Source organism: Platichthys flesus, chromosome 23 (genome assembly GCF_949316205.1).
Source record: "Platichthys flesus chromosome 23, fPlaFle2.1, whole genome shotgun sequence".
NCBI classification, from domain to species: Eukaryota; Metazoa; Chordata; class Actinopteri; order Pleuronectiformes; family Pleuronectidae; genus Platichthys; species Platichthys flesus.
In genome coordinates, this window is record NC_084967.1 from 13,876,569 (window position 1) to 13,892,081 (window position 15,513).

General features: G+C 45.5%; 1 protein-coding gene across 10 annotated transcripts in view; it reads right to left on the reverse strand.

Annotated features, from left to right (window-relative positions):
- Positions 1–15,513, reverse strand: part of magi2a (membrane associated guanylate kinase, WW and PDZ domain containing 2a) — a 164,039-nt gene that overhangs the window by 17,832 nt on the left and 130,694 nt on the right. For 9 of the 10 annotated variants that reach the window (XM_062383103.1, XM_062383101.1, XM_062383102.1 and 6 more), the window contains 2 exons: positions 11,932–12,615; positions 1,712–1,743 (listed from right to left, as the gene is read on the reverse strand). In XM_062383103.1, coding sequence (XP_062239087.1) covers positions 1,712–1,743; positions 11,932–12,615 — 716 coding nt within the window. The remainder of the gene's footprint in view (positions 1–1,711; positions 1,744–11,931; positions 12,616–15,513) is intronic. The other variant, XM_062383104.1, reaches the window with a different exon arrangement.

The following is a 15,513-nucleotide window of genomic DNA, read 5'->3' on the forward strand; positions in this document are numbered from 1 at the left end:
CGGGAGACCGGCTGCATATGGCACACTTTAATATCCAGAATTACGGGGGCATCTGGTTCAAGATGTACTGAGAATAAATATCAGCTCCATAAAAGCTCCGGGCCGGAATCAAAAGTGTTCACATTCGTTATGGTTTGAGTTCGAGCCCATTGATGTGGAGCACGGCTGCACGGGGGCCGGGCTGCAGAGACTGGAGACCTTGTTACGCCTGAGATGAGACGACTGCATCCTCATCTCTCTTCCACTCTGTCTGTCTCTTTAATGTCTGTTTGTTTTAAGACTTTTAAAGCAAGCACACACTAGAGCTGCTTCCAGAAACTCACAAAACTCTGGAGGAGGTGCGTTTGTGAACATAAATGTCCGAATAAGAGCCTCCGGATTATCTGAGGACTTTCTCCACCTGTATATAAAAGTATAAAGTCCACACCAAGTCTGTTGAGTCCGATGTGGGAACACGGAAGGTGCTGAATCTGACAGACAAACCTCGATGAGCTCATTTGCAAATGAAACCCTCAGTGGCTCAGGGCTGCGCTCGGCTGCAGGTCGATGTGACAATTATATCAATTCCCTGTTCTTCCCTTATTAGTCGAGTTTCCTCCATATTTCCTTCTCATAGCTGTGGAAGTCTTCCTGTAACAAATGATATCCAATTAAACTGAGGCTGAACTCTGTGTTGGTGTGTGTGTGTGTGTGTGGGGGGGGGGGGGGGGGGGTGTACAGCAGCTGGGGGAGAGGGGCAGGACAGCAACAAATTACCACTAGGGGGTAAAAAGAAGAGTGAGGCTCTGCACGCTGGCTGCTGCACTCTGATGTTCAAAGCTTTTCCCTCAGAGCTCAGAATCACAATTATTCCGAGGGAGATGCAGGAGATTGATAAAAAAAGAGGGGGGGGGGGGGTGAGCAGAGATGATGAGCTATGGGCTGATTCCAAGGGACGGGGCGACTTTAAAGCAATGGAGGTTTGATTCTGGGCTGTTGGTGGCGATCCAGGACAGGGACATCCTGATCCGGGGTCAGGGGCTGGCAGGACGTCCAGGCATGAAATGGATTACACACGTAGTTGCACAAAGAGAAACAAAGAAGGACGAGCAGAAACATGCACGTGTGGGCATGTGAGGGTGAGAAATGTAAAAGACAGAGGGAACCTGATCTGAGAGGATGTTTGGTGGGCAGAGTTGTTGCTGAGCCTCAGGAGAGCACGATGCTACAGGAATGTTTTTGAGGCAGCACAGGAAGCAGCAAGACGGGATTTCACTTTAATGTGTTAAAGGTATAAAAAAGCTTTTAGAAATCAGGAGGATGTTTTGAAATGAAGGTTAAGAAATGGACGCAAATGCATCTGGGCCGCGCCGAAGCACTCACATACATGGATGTGCGTATAACCCTGATGGCACCGAGTCGGGGCCATGAATCAAGTCTGACGAGCAGGATCAAGAGTCTGCTGGTGTTATGAGTGAGCCACTTGACCTTTTTTGCCATCTCACAGCAATAAAGGAGGGACAGCCGTCAAGGGCTAGCTGCTATAAAAGCCACGGACATGGAGCGAATCATCAGTAGAGTTAGTACGACGATGGAGGGACAGAAAAGTCATTTCTGGAGAGCAGGGGAGTCGATGGGATTATAGCACGTGTGCAGCCGCTGCCACTAAAATCTATATCGATTGCCTCAAAAGCTGGGGACGGTCCAGATTTTGGAAGCTGATGCATGTTACCTGCTTAGGGGTCTTCCATGGCGAATAGTGACCTGCAATGTCGAGAGAACAAAAATATGATTTAGACCGAAAAGGGAAAAGGTGGCAGAGAAATGTGAGGTTCACTTTGAGCCATGGAGCCTTTTTTTTCCCCGGGGATTATTGCAGATAAAAGAATGAAGAAGAAGAATAAAGCCCATTATTGAATTACAGAGGAAGCTAATAAAAATAAGAAAGTGACATGAAACCAGCGAGAATGGTTGGAATGATAAGGAAGAAGAAGTGCTCACTCAAACAGGATAAAAAGCAGATGATGGTATAAATAAATATGAGGCACAAACTTATCGTGAGGGGAGAGAGGGATTAATTTAAGCTTCTCTAATGTGAAGTATCTTCATATTGAAAAGTGATATAAAATAAACGTATGGTCTTCGAAGCAGCAACAGATTCATCTTTTAGCAGTGATGAGGATTTTCATAAACTGGGCTTTTTTTGGTAATGATTCCAAGTTTAAAATGTGTTGGTCCTCTTAATGGGATTTATATCTGATTTTCGTTTAAGGTGCTTCAGGATGATTGTGACATATTCAAGTTAATTCAGTTTTTAAAACAAAGCAGCAAAATAAAAGGCCACAAGTTTCCCTTTGACTTTCCCATTCATTTATCAGTGGACTTTAAACAGGAACATCACTTCTGCTGTTTACAGGCACAACCTCCATCTCCATGCAGGACAGAAGCAGCTGACACCAGTACATTCACAAACCACATGCACACACACACTCACACACACAGTAATGAAACATGATCCAGCACCATTTCTGTAGTAAAATTCACAGGAGTGTGTAAACAAACACAAGCATGCTCCATCTTCTTGAGTCAATTTCTCCCCTTCTTGATTTCCACGTGCTGCCTTCCTCTCCCCTCTGGGAACAAGCATCTGCATATGGACGGATCTAATTAAGGGGTGACCACTTGACTTATGAGCCAGCCTTCCCAGTCTGGGCCTGGCCGGGCTCCAGTCCCACTGCTACAACATTCGTCTAGCTGATTCACGAGTCAAACGGTGACAACGCGGAAATGAACACATAAAAACCACACAGTGAAATCTGGCAGCGTTTTTCAGACTGTTAGCGACTCGCGGCCGGAATAGGCCAATTCAAATTTAAAGATCATAACAGCACGACAGCTTATATATAAAAAAAAAAGCCTCAATGACAATTTCCTTTCTAGTGCATGGGGAGATTTATTTATTTATCAGCCCCAAGGAAGTACATTAAAGGGAAGAAGCACAGAAAGGACCTTTTCTTTTATTCCCAAAGACACCACTTGAGTGAAAAGCTGAAACACCGACAGTGACCACAGCCCTGGTGCTGAAACCTGACCACAGGGATCCTCGGGGTAGAGTCACTGTTAACTCAGGCGGACCGAGCATTTAGTCGGAAGCGGGTGTCACCGTGCCCCACGGCTGGAAGTGGAGGAGGGGCGAGCGACAGAGAGAAAGACTGGGAGGAGGAGTCAGAGAGAGAGAGAGAGAGAGAGAGAGAGAGAGAGAGAGAAAGAGAGAGCGTGAAGGAGCTGTCCGTGGTGCTGAAACCCAGAGCCTGAATGCTCATACATGAACCCTGTGGATTCCAACACACACTTATCACACTGTGCTAACCGGTTGTCTTTCCTCCATTCAAAGAGCATGATCTTTTAAAATGAGCTGCGTTCAAACATGGACTGAAAACCAGTACATACCCAGCTCGTACTTAAGATTTCCTCCAGCCTCAGCTCTTCTCCTCACGTGAAAAGTCGGCTCTCTGTTTTCATTGTTCTAATTTCCCAAAACCAGTAAAATGTCAGATGCTACCACCACCAACCCTCCAAGCAACGTTTCCATTGCAGATAATACAGCTAGCCATGTAAGTTGTTTGGAGTAGGAAGTGCTATATACCTCAGACTCTTTGGCTCACTCCTCGTTGTTGCTCTATGTGTTTGTTGTGAGTCAAGGCAAAAATAGAATTGAAGTGAATAGATCAGCCCCATTGTGTACGGTACCCCAGTGTGAAATCAATGAGTCCCGCTCTCAAACTGAGAAACCGCTTTTTTTAAATAAAGCTAGGAAACATACTGGTTAGCTGCCTTGATGCCACAGTTAGTCATCTGTGTGATACATGCAGGACCAGTAGAACACCAACAATGAGAGCAGATTATTCCAGTTCAAATATCACTTCAAATATCTTCACAGTGATTCACTCTCCGCCCCCCGCCCCCCCTCCCAGGCACAGCTCCAGGTAGTGATGAATGAGATCGGCTGCAGTCGAGCCTCGTTTTTCAATTTGAGTTCAGAAAAAGTCCAATTAAAGAGTTGTGAGTCGGGGAGTGTTTCTGCTCCGAGGGCGACGGGTCCTCCAGGTTCCCTGTGGCGATGATGGTTCTGTTATCAGACTCCAGCGACACACACACACACACACACACACACAAACACACACACACACACAGACTCTGCAAGGTGACAACTGAGGGAAAAGATTAATGTGGGAGGACGAGACGAAAACTCAAAAAGTAAAAGAGTGAAAAATGAGAAAATCTTTCACCGCATCCAAATTTTCTGTTTGCTTGAAATGTTAAATTCTCTCTCAAAACTTCCTTTGGGTATTTTTTTAATGTTTATTAACCGTTTTTCTTACATTAATAATGTACAATTTTAATTCACCAAGCCTTTCTATACACCCAAGGACACCGGACTATTTATCATTGATAAAAAGGAATAAATGGGTTGAGGTAAATATCAGATTAAAGTCAATACAACATGAAGTGTATGTATTGATAGATATAAATCCTTATAAATAAACTATTAGTAATGTTATTAGTAGTAGTAGCAGTTCTATGCTTCCCTACAAGGCTGCTTGCCTATAGATGCGCACACGGACCACTTATGTCTCAGGTAATCAACTTTCGCTTTCAGTTCTCAAGGTCATATAACAAAACAGCATAGAAAACATGTTCTTGTCCTCAACAGGAAACATCCACTACAAAGTTTAATGGACAACAGGTCAAAGTCAAATGAGGACAATGGTGAGAGAAGGAAGATAAAGAAGACAGCGCATCAACTTGTGTGATTAAATATGAATCCTCTGAAAGACTCAAGATATGTGGCATATTCACTTGTACTTAAACCTTAAATGCTATAAAATAAGTATTGTTTCCTGTACTTTCAGACAAAGTACATGAATAAATATATGCTTGTATGATTCAGCTTCATTAATGTGCACATACAAGAGTCACTGAGAAAAGTCTGGATTTTTCTCAAATGCTTATTTGATCCACTTCAAACTAGGCAGGTTAAGACGCTGATGACTTGACCATGAAGTTTTTCTTTTATTAGCTGAGTGGTTCTTACAACTCTTAGTAGTTCACAGTTACTCGTCGTCAAATTTCTAAAAGATCTGCTCTGCGAGAAGAAAAGAAAGCAAAGACTGACACGTAAAACTAATTCACACACACACACACACACACACGTTTGAAACCATTTGACACACATGATGCTGCATTTGTTCAGTGAGACAAGAAACACACAAATCTCTTTAATGTCACAATGAGAGGCTACCTCTGGCCATTCAATTATTCAAATGAGGCTACGACAACACTAGAATTTGTGGCAGCACACATGAATTTTTCAGACCTTTATGAATATGCATCTGCACGGGGCAGAGACTGGCAGCTCCACACAGAATCCAGAGCAGAAAACTGTGCAGCTCAATTAAAAACGCCTGCTCCACGTTCGCCAGATGTTTAAATAATACAAAAAGAAAAGAAGCAGCCTCATTGTAGCTGTGTGCAAAACAAATTGTTTGCACGGGTTAATATGCGTGATATTAAAGCTGAAAACTGAACAATTTGTTTAATCACGCAAATGCAATCACTGCGTAATCACTCCAGCCCATTAAGGCCCAAATAGGAGCGCTTGATTTGTTTAAGAGGCAACCAAGGTCAGCAATCCTCACTCCTCACACACACAGGGAGGAGATGGGCGCCCAGCTTCAGCTCCTGTGATTTCATTTTGACGGCAATGAGACAGAAAAACAAACATCCAGTTTTTCTTAACAGCGCAGAGTGCTGCAAAGATCTGATCTCAGCGTCTGCCCGCTAATGCACGGGCCCCCGGACGTCTCCCCGGGGGGGCGACCGGTTGGGATATCGATCCCTGGCAGGGAGCTCCTCCACGGTTTGGAGCATCCGGGGACAGAAGTGTGAACATGGCTGACAGTCTGCGGTCCACAGGCAGAACGCCAAAGTAATCACTCTTTTGCTTTCCCTCTTTTGCTTCCAACTATACTATCTTCACACACACAACACACAAACACACACACACAACACACACACACAAATCCAATGAATCACTGTCTAGTTGCCCAGCGAGTCCCTGAGAGGCTGAAGGAGGCTCGGTGAGTCAAACTCTTCTTCTCTTTTCTCTTTTCGCTGACCTCACCTGAGGCCCGCATGTTTACCAAAGCAGCCTCTGGTCATCTCGGTGCATGAGACCCGTCTCAGGTGAGAAGCCAGAACCGAGCGGCTGATTCCTAAAGCGCACGTTACCCATGACAGTACAAGAGAGGGGCGTTTATGTAAGTGTGAGGAGGCTGGTGCACTTAACGCCGCCTCAGGGTATGTGCGAATAAGACGAGAGAAAAGTGTGCCTGGCCGTCGTGTAGGTGTGCGTCCAACCTGTGTGAATCAAACCATGTGGCCCGGAGATGCTGTGTGAGTGTGCGGGCGGGGGGGCGGCGGCTTAGTGGAAGCTAAATGGGCGAGAGAGCAAGTGAACGAGCTGAAAGTCTCCGGCGCTAATTAGGGTGCCGCGTCTCGGCTGGTGTGCGTAGTGACGACACAGACTGTTAATGGTCAGATAGCTGCTAATGAGGCTGTCTGCCACGGACACACACATTTGCACACGCACACGGACCCACAATAATTACAGTTAATGAGATACAGGGTCCCCCATTTGCTAGGCTAAAATGACCCGGGAGTCAAAGTCAAATTTAAGGGACGTTTAATAGTTTAACTTTAGGTTTAATTTTGGGGACGGTCCACTCGGCTCTAATGACGTGCGTTTGATGCCGAGCGCTTTGGGAGTCGTGACACAAGCCGAGGAAAAAATGTGTTTAAAAAAAAAAAAAAGATCTACATCATTACATTAACATCTGAAACTAATTATGTGTAGGACAGTGCAGCCATTTGACCCCGGCTAATAGATTTAGCTTGAGATTAAAAGCGGCCCCTCAAAGAAATAATATCTCGACAGACACAGGCTACTTAGTGGAACCCAGTTAGCTCGTAAAAAAGGACTGGATCAGCAAATTATCGTACATTATGAATTATTGATCGTACAGACGGCACCATTATCGTATCAAATGCAATAATCGTCACACATCTGGCCACACTGGTTTAACTGGTAAGTCTTTTGAAGATTTGCTATATTTTGCTGATAAACAAAGGGTCAGGACAGTGTGGCCTACAAACACCTTTTTTTGGTTTAAGCTGCCGGCGCATTAGTGACCTCTGGTGGCAAAATATTGAACATACAAGCTTGACCTGGACTGTAAATTACTGATTTAAGATTAAACTAACTAAAAGTAAATGATCCTCCCTACCAACCTGATAATGGATGAACCTAACCAAAGTGTAATTGATTCAGAATATCAGGTTGTATGTCATCATCAAAACCATCATTATTGTGAGAAAATACATTCACTAGCCAGCAGGAGGGGGTTACTTCCCAGTTTAAGAATCCGTCTTCCTGGTTCACTTTGCTGGAGACTATTAAATATCACATTCTGCTAACAGCCTGTGACGTGGTCGGCTAAATGAAAGTCTCCATCTTCTTTTACAACCACCTGTGAAGCCTCTGCTCTGTTTGCACGGAGCAGATCTCCAGATCACTCTGTGTGGTGCAGGATGGAAAACGCAGCGAGGAGCAGCTTCTCTCTGACTGCGCGTCTGGTTAACGATGATTATAACAAACCTACAGTAAAAATGATGAAACTAATTATTTGTTTAAAGTGTCAGTCAGATAGAAGTAAGCACACTCACATTCCTCTGACTCCTCTCACTCACTCAGTCCTTCAGATCAGAGCGATGAGCTCGGCCCTGAACTGGCAAATAGTTTTTCCTGAGCTCGACAGTCGTCTGACGGATACCGGTCGGTCTCCTCTCGTCCCGTGATGCGGGAGAAGGTGGAACATCGGTCCGGCCGCATGGTGACAGTTCTATAATGATAGCTACTCTGACACGTCTCACACTTTAATCCATAAAAGTCAGTTTCCTCGTTCCAGATATCTTGAAGGGAAATTGATTGGAACAGTTTCTGCGGAGGATTGGCTGATGGACAAATATTGATTTCAAAACACTAATGAAGTTTCACTCTCACATCAGATTTAATTGGAAACAAAACTATAATGAAACTGGATGAACTTTTATCAAACGGGAAAGTGCAAGCGATACCACGCATTCAGGAACATGTTATACCTGCTGCCCTCTAGAGGATTATTGGGGCAGTTGCAGGTCGGTAGTGTGAAGAGTTCACAGACGGCTTAATGTCACTGCCTGAATCTTGACTGGTGAATATCAAACATGTTTGGGTAGACACATTAACACTGTAGTTAATAAACACACGTTTATGACACGGCTCGGTTGGCTTCCTCTCATTGGCTTTTAACTTTTGTTTGCTAGGTTCACAGGAGAAAAGGATAATAGAAACAGTAGGAGGGCTTGTGTTTTATGGCTTTCATTACGTTTTTCAGGACAAAACATTACACAAACAACTCCGCCTCCATGTTGGTTGTGTATCCTGCAGTCCTGTTTGATGAGGTGGGTTCCCAAGTCTCTGGAGTCTCTTAGTGTTTGTACGTTCTCACGATTAAAAGATTAAAACTCTGTCACATCTGTCGTTTCCCACGTTTATGATTCAGTTAAGATTGTAAAATCCTCCAGTTTGCAGCCCACATAAGGTGTGAACCTCCTCAGCTCCATATTTCAATGGGATTATTAGTTATCATTAATTATTCAGTCAGTTATTTCACAAATTAATAGAGAGCGTGTGAGAGTGTGAGGGGAATTTATGTCGCAATCATGTATCTTATATATTTTTTAATATGATCGATGTTTTGAGGAGATGTATCTTGTACGCTACATCACTTTTTAATAAGATTTTTTACAGACACCCAGATGATATAAGTGTCTTCATATACGAGGAAAGTAATTATGTAGAATTACAGCCTGAGGGGAAGTGAGGCCTCCTTCCTGTCTGAGTAGGATTTGAGGAGCGTGGAAAACATTTGCCGGTGAGTTGAGGAGGTTTGAAGGAGGACGTGCGACTCGCCATGCTGCCGAGAGGAGACAGCAGAGATTTAAACTAAATGAAAGTCATAAACAAGGTGGAGTTGACATCTTGGACGAGAGGCTCTCACTTCCTGTGTTAGTTACTGCTTCTGTCTGTTGTGTTGTATTGTGTTCGAGTACAAGGAGAACTCGACTCTTCCTCTCAATCACCACGTGCTCCTCCGCGGCTTGTGAGTGATAAATATCTGTCGACTCTCATCAGCACCAGAGGAGAAACAGGGATTTCAAAGTTCTAGGTTGAAAAATCCAGAGTCGATTCAATGTCTAGAAAAATATTGACAATTGGGTTTGATTTCTTGCAAAATGCTTTTACACAAATTATTGTGGCTCTAAGATACATCTAAAGTAAAGCACTTTAAATCACTTTAATGTTGAAATGATACTTGAAGATAAACTTGCATTAATAGCTCTTAATATCTCTAACATGTTGTGAGCGCATTGATTGATGACACAACAAACAGCCTCCCCCCCACCCCCCAGTTAACCTCAACACAACCAGCACAAGACTTTTAACAAAAATAACAAAATGTTGGCTTTTTCCCACAAATAAATATATCTGTGGTTTCCTGCCCGGCCCCTCGTCTCATTATTTAAGAGAAAAGAAGAAAACAAAGATTATAAAAGCTTGATTGTGACAGTTTCTCTCCCAGGAGGCTCACGCGTCTCTGATCTTAATGAGCTTAAAGTCTGACACTGGTTAAATCCTCTAAAAGACTCTGGAGAGATCCAGGACGTCTGAGACACGAGCAGGATATTCTGGCACGTTTTTTCTCAGCCGTGCTCATTTCTACATATGTTTGCAGCCGTGTCTCTGTACGAGTCGCCTTTTCTTTTTCCACCTCTGGCTCCCACAGATTGTCACGTCACAGTGAAATCAACACAAACAGATGTGACACGGCAACCTGGTGTGTTGTTGCGTGTAGTGGAGCTGAGCCACATCCAGGTTTGGAATAATGAGATGAAATACAGCGCGTAAATAAGGTTGCTATTTCCTCCTCGGGCCAACGGGTGGAAGGGAGCGCTTGTTTTCGACCTTCTGAAGCTCCGTGGCGAGTGAAGACCCCGGACAGATGGCGGGAGGGCTTCGCCGTTAGCTCCCAGCGCAGATGGGAGATTGTGTGTTTTTAGGTGTCGTGTGTGGGGAGTGTGTTGACAGATTGGTGATGTTTGAGACTGTGGCACACAACTTCTGACCTTTCCCATGTGTGCGCGTATGGCTGACGATGTCACAGACGTCCTGGCCACAAAAATATTTATTTTCTCTCGTAGTGGAGCAGGGGGAAAAATCTACATTTTCATAAATATGTTGACTCTGTGTGTTCTCTTCTCTTCGGGGTGTGTTGGCTCGCTGCTTCATGACGGGGACACGGGCAGACTAATAAAGAAATAAATGGCAATAAATCCGCTCAGAGGACACCGCTGACCTTTGTGTGCGAGTCTCAGCGGTGTCGGTGGCACCAGGCGGCTGGCATCATGACTGGTATGTGACATTACACGACACAAAGAGGCAAAATGCAGAAGTACAAATTGGTCGCACAAAGAGAAGCACAAGTAGCACTGGTTTCCCAAATCATCCCATGAGGTCTGGTAGAGCACGACCGAATAAATCGAGGACAGGTTAATCTTCTCTCAGCTGAAGATGCACACGACACAAAAGTATTGTGCCTTTGTGTTTTGACATTTGTACGATTAGCTGTTCGGTTGAAATGGTTTGTCTCTGAAACGCAATGACTCCTGGGATAGATCTGGCCTGAGAAGGATCCACCTGCTGGAGTCTTTGTTTCTCGGGGACGCATTTGACTGCCGCACTAGTCCGAGCCTTCGAGACAGGACAGTCTAGTCAGGCCGCCGTGATGTGATGCGTCTTCAGATGCAGCTTCTGAATTCAGACACAGCTCTCATCTGTGCGGCTGATGGAGGGACGCTGACGCTGATTCGAGATTTAATTAAAATCTTCAACGTTTTTTTCTCTTCAGTGAGTCATCGCTGGCAGATGCACATCCTCCATTCAAAGAGGAGACCGCCTTAAGTTTGCAGGCAGATCACAGGGGGCTTAGGCACAAGTTATGTTCCGTCAAATCAGTTGAATCTCTTTCTTTCAAAGTCAAAGTCATCACTAGTCAACTGTGAAAAGGTTTCTGCTTGTTTTAGAGAGTGAATGTAGACACATCTACACACAAACCTGCCCCAACACACACAAACACACTCAGAAACCAGTCGTCTACCTGTGGATTCTGCAAATAACAACCCTGTGAGTGACTCATGACAGAGTGCAGCGCATAATTATGATTGTCACAGGGCCACAGTCTGGAAAACACAGGGATGAAAGCACTTTGGTGCCATTTGCAGTCTGTGCCCGGTTTGGTGTAAAAACTCTGGTGTTTCTGACATGCCCTCATTTCTGGGCTTTTATTCGTGGTGGAAATAAAATGTGAGGTAGAATCGGCCCCCATGCATGAAACTGTCATGACAAAAACATGAAACAGTGGCTTTGAAAATAGCTCAGTGCTGTAAAAGCATGTTGTCCACCGCGGCTCAGTGAGCGGAGCAGAGCTGGCTCCACTCAACTGAGGTGAAAGACCTCTATCCCTGAGCAGAGAAGAGAGGAGTGGGAAGGACACTTGAGAGGAGCTGTGCATTAGTCAGCCATTGTGGAGCTCTGCAGAACTATAATAGGTTTCTGTGGTCTTTGAGCCGGGTCACACACACGCTCACACACTTAGTTATAATAGCAAAGGATGACATAGATGAAAAGGCAGAGAGAGCCGCAGCTAGAAAGACAAATAGGAAAAAGATGGGGAGAGAATCAAGCGCTCCTGCTGAGCCAACACTCCTCCACGCCACGTCTACGTCTCTCACCTGTTCCCCCCCTCTGCACCACCAGGCTGGTCTCGGTTCCGACGGCACACTCCTTGAGCAGCTCCACCACCTGCGTGTGTGTGAAGCCCTGAACCGGCTGCTTGTTAATCTCCACGATCAGATCCGCCTCGCACAGGCCCGGGCAGCCCTGAGGCTCCAGCACCTGCTTGACGCGCTGGCCCGTGGCGCTGTCGGCGATGGTGAAGCCAAAGCCGTCCGCCCCCTTCACCATGGTGAGGGTCAGCAGCTCCCCCTGGGTGGCCCCCGACGAGGCCATGGAGATGCTGTCGGGCGGCGTGGTGCCGCTGGTGGGAGGGAGGGAGCCGTCCAAGTGGGTGTCGCCCGGATGAGGCGGGAGGAGCTGCTGGGCGTTGACCTGGTCCTGACCCGGGTCCGAGACGAAGCGGGCCGTGCGGGACAGATACTCCAGGTAGTTGTCGTAGCCCGTCCGGCCGTTCACCATGATGGGCCGCTGCTCCATGATGCCCAGCGGGGAGATGATGGTGGTGGTGGTGGTGTTGTTGTTGGTGTTGGCAGCTTCCTCCGGGTCGTAGGGCAGAGGGTAACCACGACACAGCACCAGCGTCACGCTCTGGCCGATGGGCACCGACTGGAAGAGCTTGACCACGTCGGCGTGGGTGGTGCCCAGGACGCACACGTCGTTGATGTAGACGATGACATCGCCTGAAGACAAAAAGAGGAAAGATGGTGGTCAGGTGTAGATCGGGGAAGGTTTGACAAACTGAAATGATATTAACAGCCACTAACTACTGAAAGAATCACTGAATCTATGTCCATGAACTCCAGTGGAAGGCTGAGCTCTGACCCAAAGAGGAAACCAGAACATTTTGGGTGAATCTCGATCAAGACACGGATCCAGGATCCCAAAAAGATCGAATCCGATAACTCAAATTAAATTTTAAAGGATTTCTTGGAGATGTTCCTAGCAAAAAATTTGTTTTTCGAGGTCAGAGCGACCTTGACCTTTGACCTTCAACCACCAAATTCTACTCAGCTCATCCTTTAGTCAAACTTCAACCAAATCCAGTGTCTGGAGCTGAGATCCGGACTTTTCCACAGATAAAAACTTCTTATCTGCCTTTCAAATGTGAAAGATGACAGGAGGCTCAAATGTCTATCACTGCACACAGTGTTTCTTTTTATTTGCTTACTCCAACACACTGCACTTTAGATAAAACCTCGCTGACAATTAAATGTTCCCAACACAAAGAGGCTCCGCATCCAGATGACTAAATATAGGGTTTTGTGCCGGCACCATGCAGGTTATTAAAACACCCAGCGAGTGGGAACACGAGGCGAGATCCACATTAAAGTCTCACAAACAGCATTTACCTGCGTTGATAATGAAAACAATCATTTTCTAATTGCAGGGATAATTGTGGTGCTCTTTAGAGAGAGCGGCGGCTGGAGGAGACTGTGAGCGCGCCGAGGAAACAGAGATCCTTCAGGATTAATAGTCAAAGTGCGTGCTGCAGTGATTGGCTCTCAGCTCGCTAACCACCAGCCAAGTCCTGTTCACTTCTCTTAAAACGTGAGTGGGAGACTATTACAGCTCTAATGACTGGGTCACTGAAGGTAATTCACATCGATTCCCTGGTTTGACTGTAGAGCCGGAGCCGAGCTACCGACCCGGCCGAGCGGCGGCGAGAAACCCAAGTTAAGATATCACCAAAATGTTCTCTCTCTCTCTCTCTCTCTCTCTCTCTCTCTCTCTGTGTGAACTGAGATGCAGACAAATGCCGGCGCTGACAGAGCGAGCTCACATCTCCAGGCAACGTGACGTGACAGAACTTTTAATTAATCCCGGCCGACATTTGCCTTGAGCGCCGGCGTCGGAATCAATAGTCGAGCGGCATGCTGGCAGAAAACAAACGATGGAGCCGTGACCTCACAGTGCCCGGGCCGCGACCATATCTCATTCTTTATGAGCAGGCAGGCAGGACAGAGAAGGAGGCATCGAGCTTTTTGTTTTCACAGAGACAGAAAGCTTTAAGCTCACAGGCGTCCGTGCGTGATGGTACCTGACGGATCAGTTCATCATCATCTGCAGCAGACGTGCCCAAAGTTTTATCAGCCAAGATTTACGGCACTTTCACGCTTACTTTGTTTGGTCCCGACCTTCGGACTTTAGAGTTTAGTCGGCAGCGAAACAACAAACCAGCGATAACCAAAAAGAGCATGAGATTGACGGACATCTGAAGGATTCAAGACGGATTCTCTCAGATTTTCAGAGTTTACAGATTCTATGAAGCGTAGTCCTACCAGAAGTCCGACCTGCTCGTGTTGTTCAGTTTTCAGTTTTCAGTTCAGACTATTTGATATTTCTCAGGAAAAGACAGAAACAAACATCCTGCTGTTCTCCACGTCTGGTTGTAATCAAAACTTATTTCAAATATTACTGCAGATTTCTGAGAGCTGGGCGAACTTCCAGCGAAGCAATCTCATGTTTGATTCTTCTCAAGAGGTAGAATCCGTTTGGCATTTTGCAGAAAAAGGCACAAAAACGAAATATTAAAGAAAGAATAATTCCCCAGAAAGAATTTAAAAACAGATCCATCTTGTTCCTCCTTGATACTTCTTGACACTTTGTATAATCTGCAATCAACATGGCTACAGAAGCACTGTGGCTTTTGTGAGTGCAGTCAAAATAAGCCTTGATCAGGTCACAAACACAGACTGGTGAATGAAGGTGGAGAGAGATTAACACATCAGAGAGAGAGGAGACAAAACTTCTTGCTCACGGCCGCCATGCATCCGCTCTCCATCTATTAGAACAGCTCCCGCTGGTCCCTTTGTGTATTCTAAATCACGCTGACCTTAACGCCACGCTCGCCGGGGACCAAGGCCCCAGCAGCCAATTCATCTCTCATTGTCCCATCCTTGCATATTCCTTATGACACATTCATCTCCAGCTAATGGTGTGTTCAAGAGTCTGCGGACGTAAAGGTCTCGGCGGACCCTGCTGAGAAGACGGGGCCACGATGGAGTCTCAGCAGGGGGCCGGCATTTGTTAAAGACTGATCTTTAGACTGTGCAGTAAACTAACTAGTAAAAAAAAATCCTGTTTTGTTACTTCTGAAGGAAACGAGTCGTTTCCTAACAGCACTAAATTGTGGTGTTACTGGTTATTTTATAAAACTTATCATGATAAGAACATACAGAGATACTTCTGTCTGACAGCAAGAACCAAACCAATTAAGACTTTGGTCTTTTTATCTGTTCAGAATTAAATATTAAAAAAAAATTTTTTAACAACACGTGAGAAAAAGCGTTAAGTTGTCTTTGAATAGACAAAGTCAAGGAGAGATAGAAGAGATATGCAGTAAAAAGCTGAAACAGGACCTGCTGTTCAAAGTGTAAACACACAAGTTTTAAGCAACGCTAACCTCAAACCATTAACTTCACACATTCTCTTAGTTTCTCTCTCGTCTTATCTGAACCGCACACACACTGTGGTGTCTGAACACAGAACAGCAGAGTGCTGCAGCAACTCCACTCGTTTTGAACCCACTAACCCACTTGATCTTTCATTAACAGCCTCTAGCTTCCAAATTAAACCTC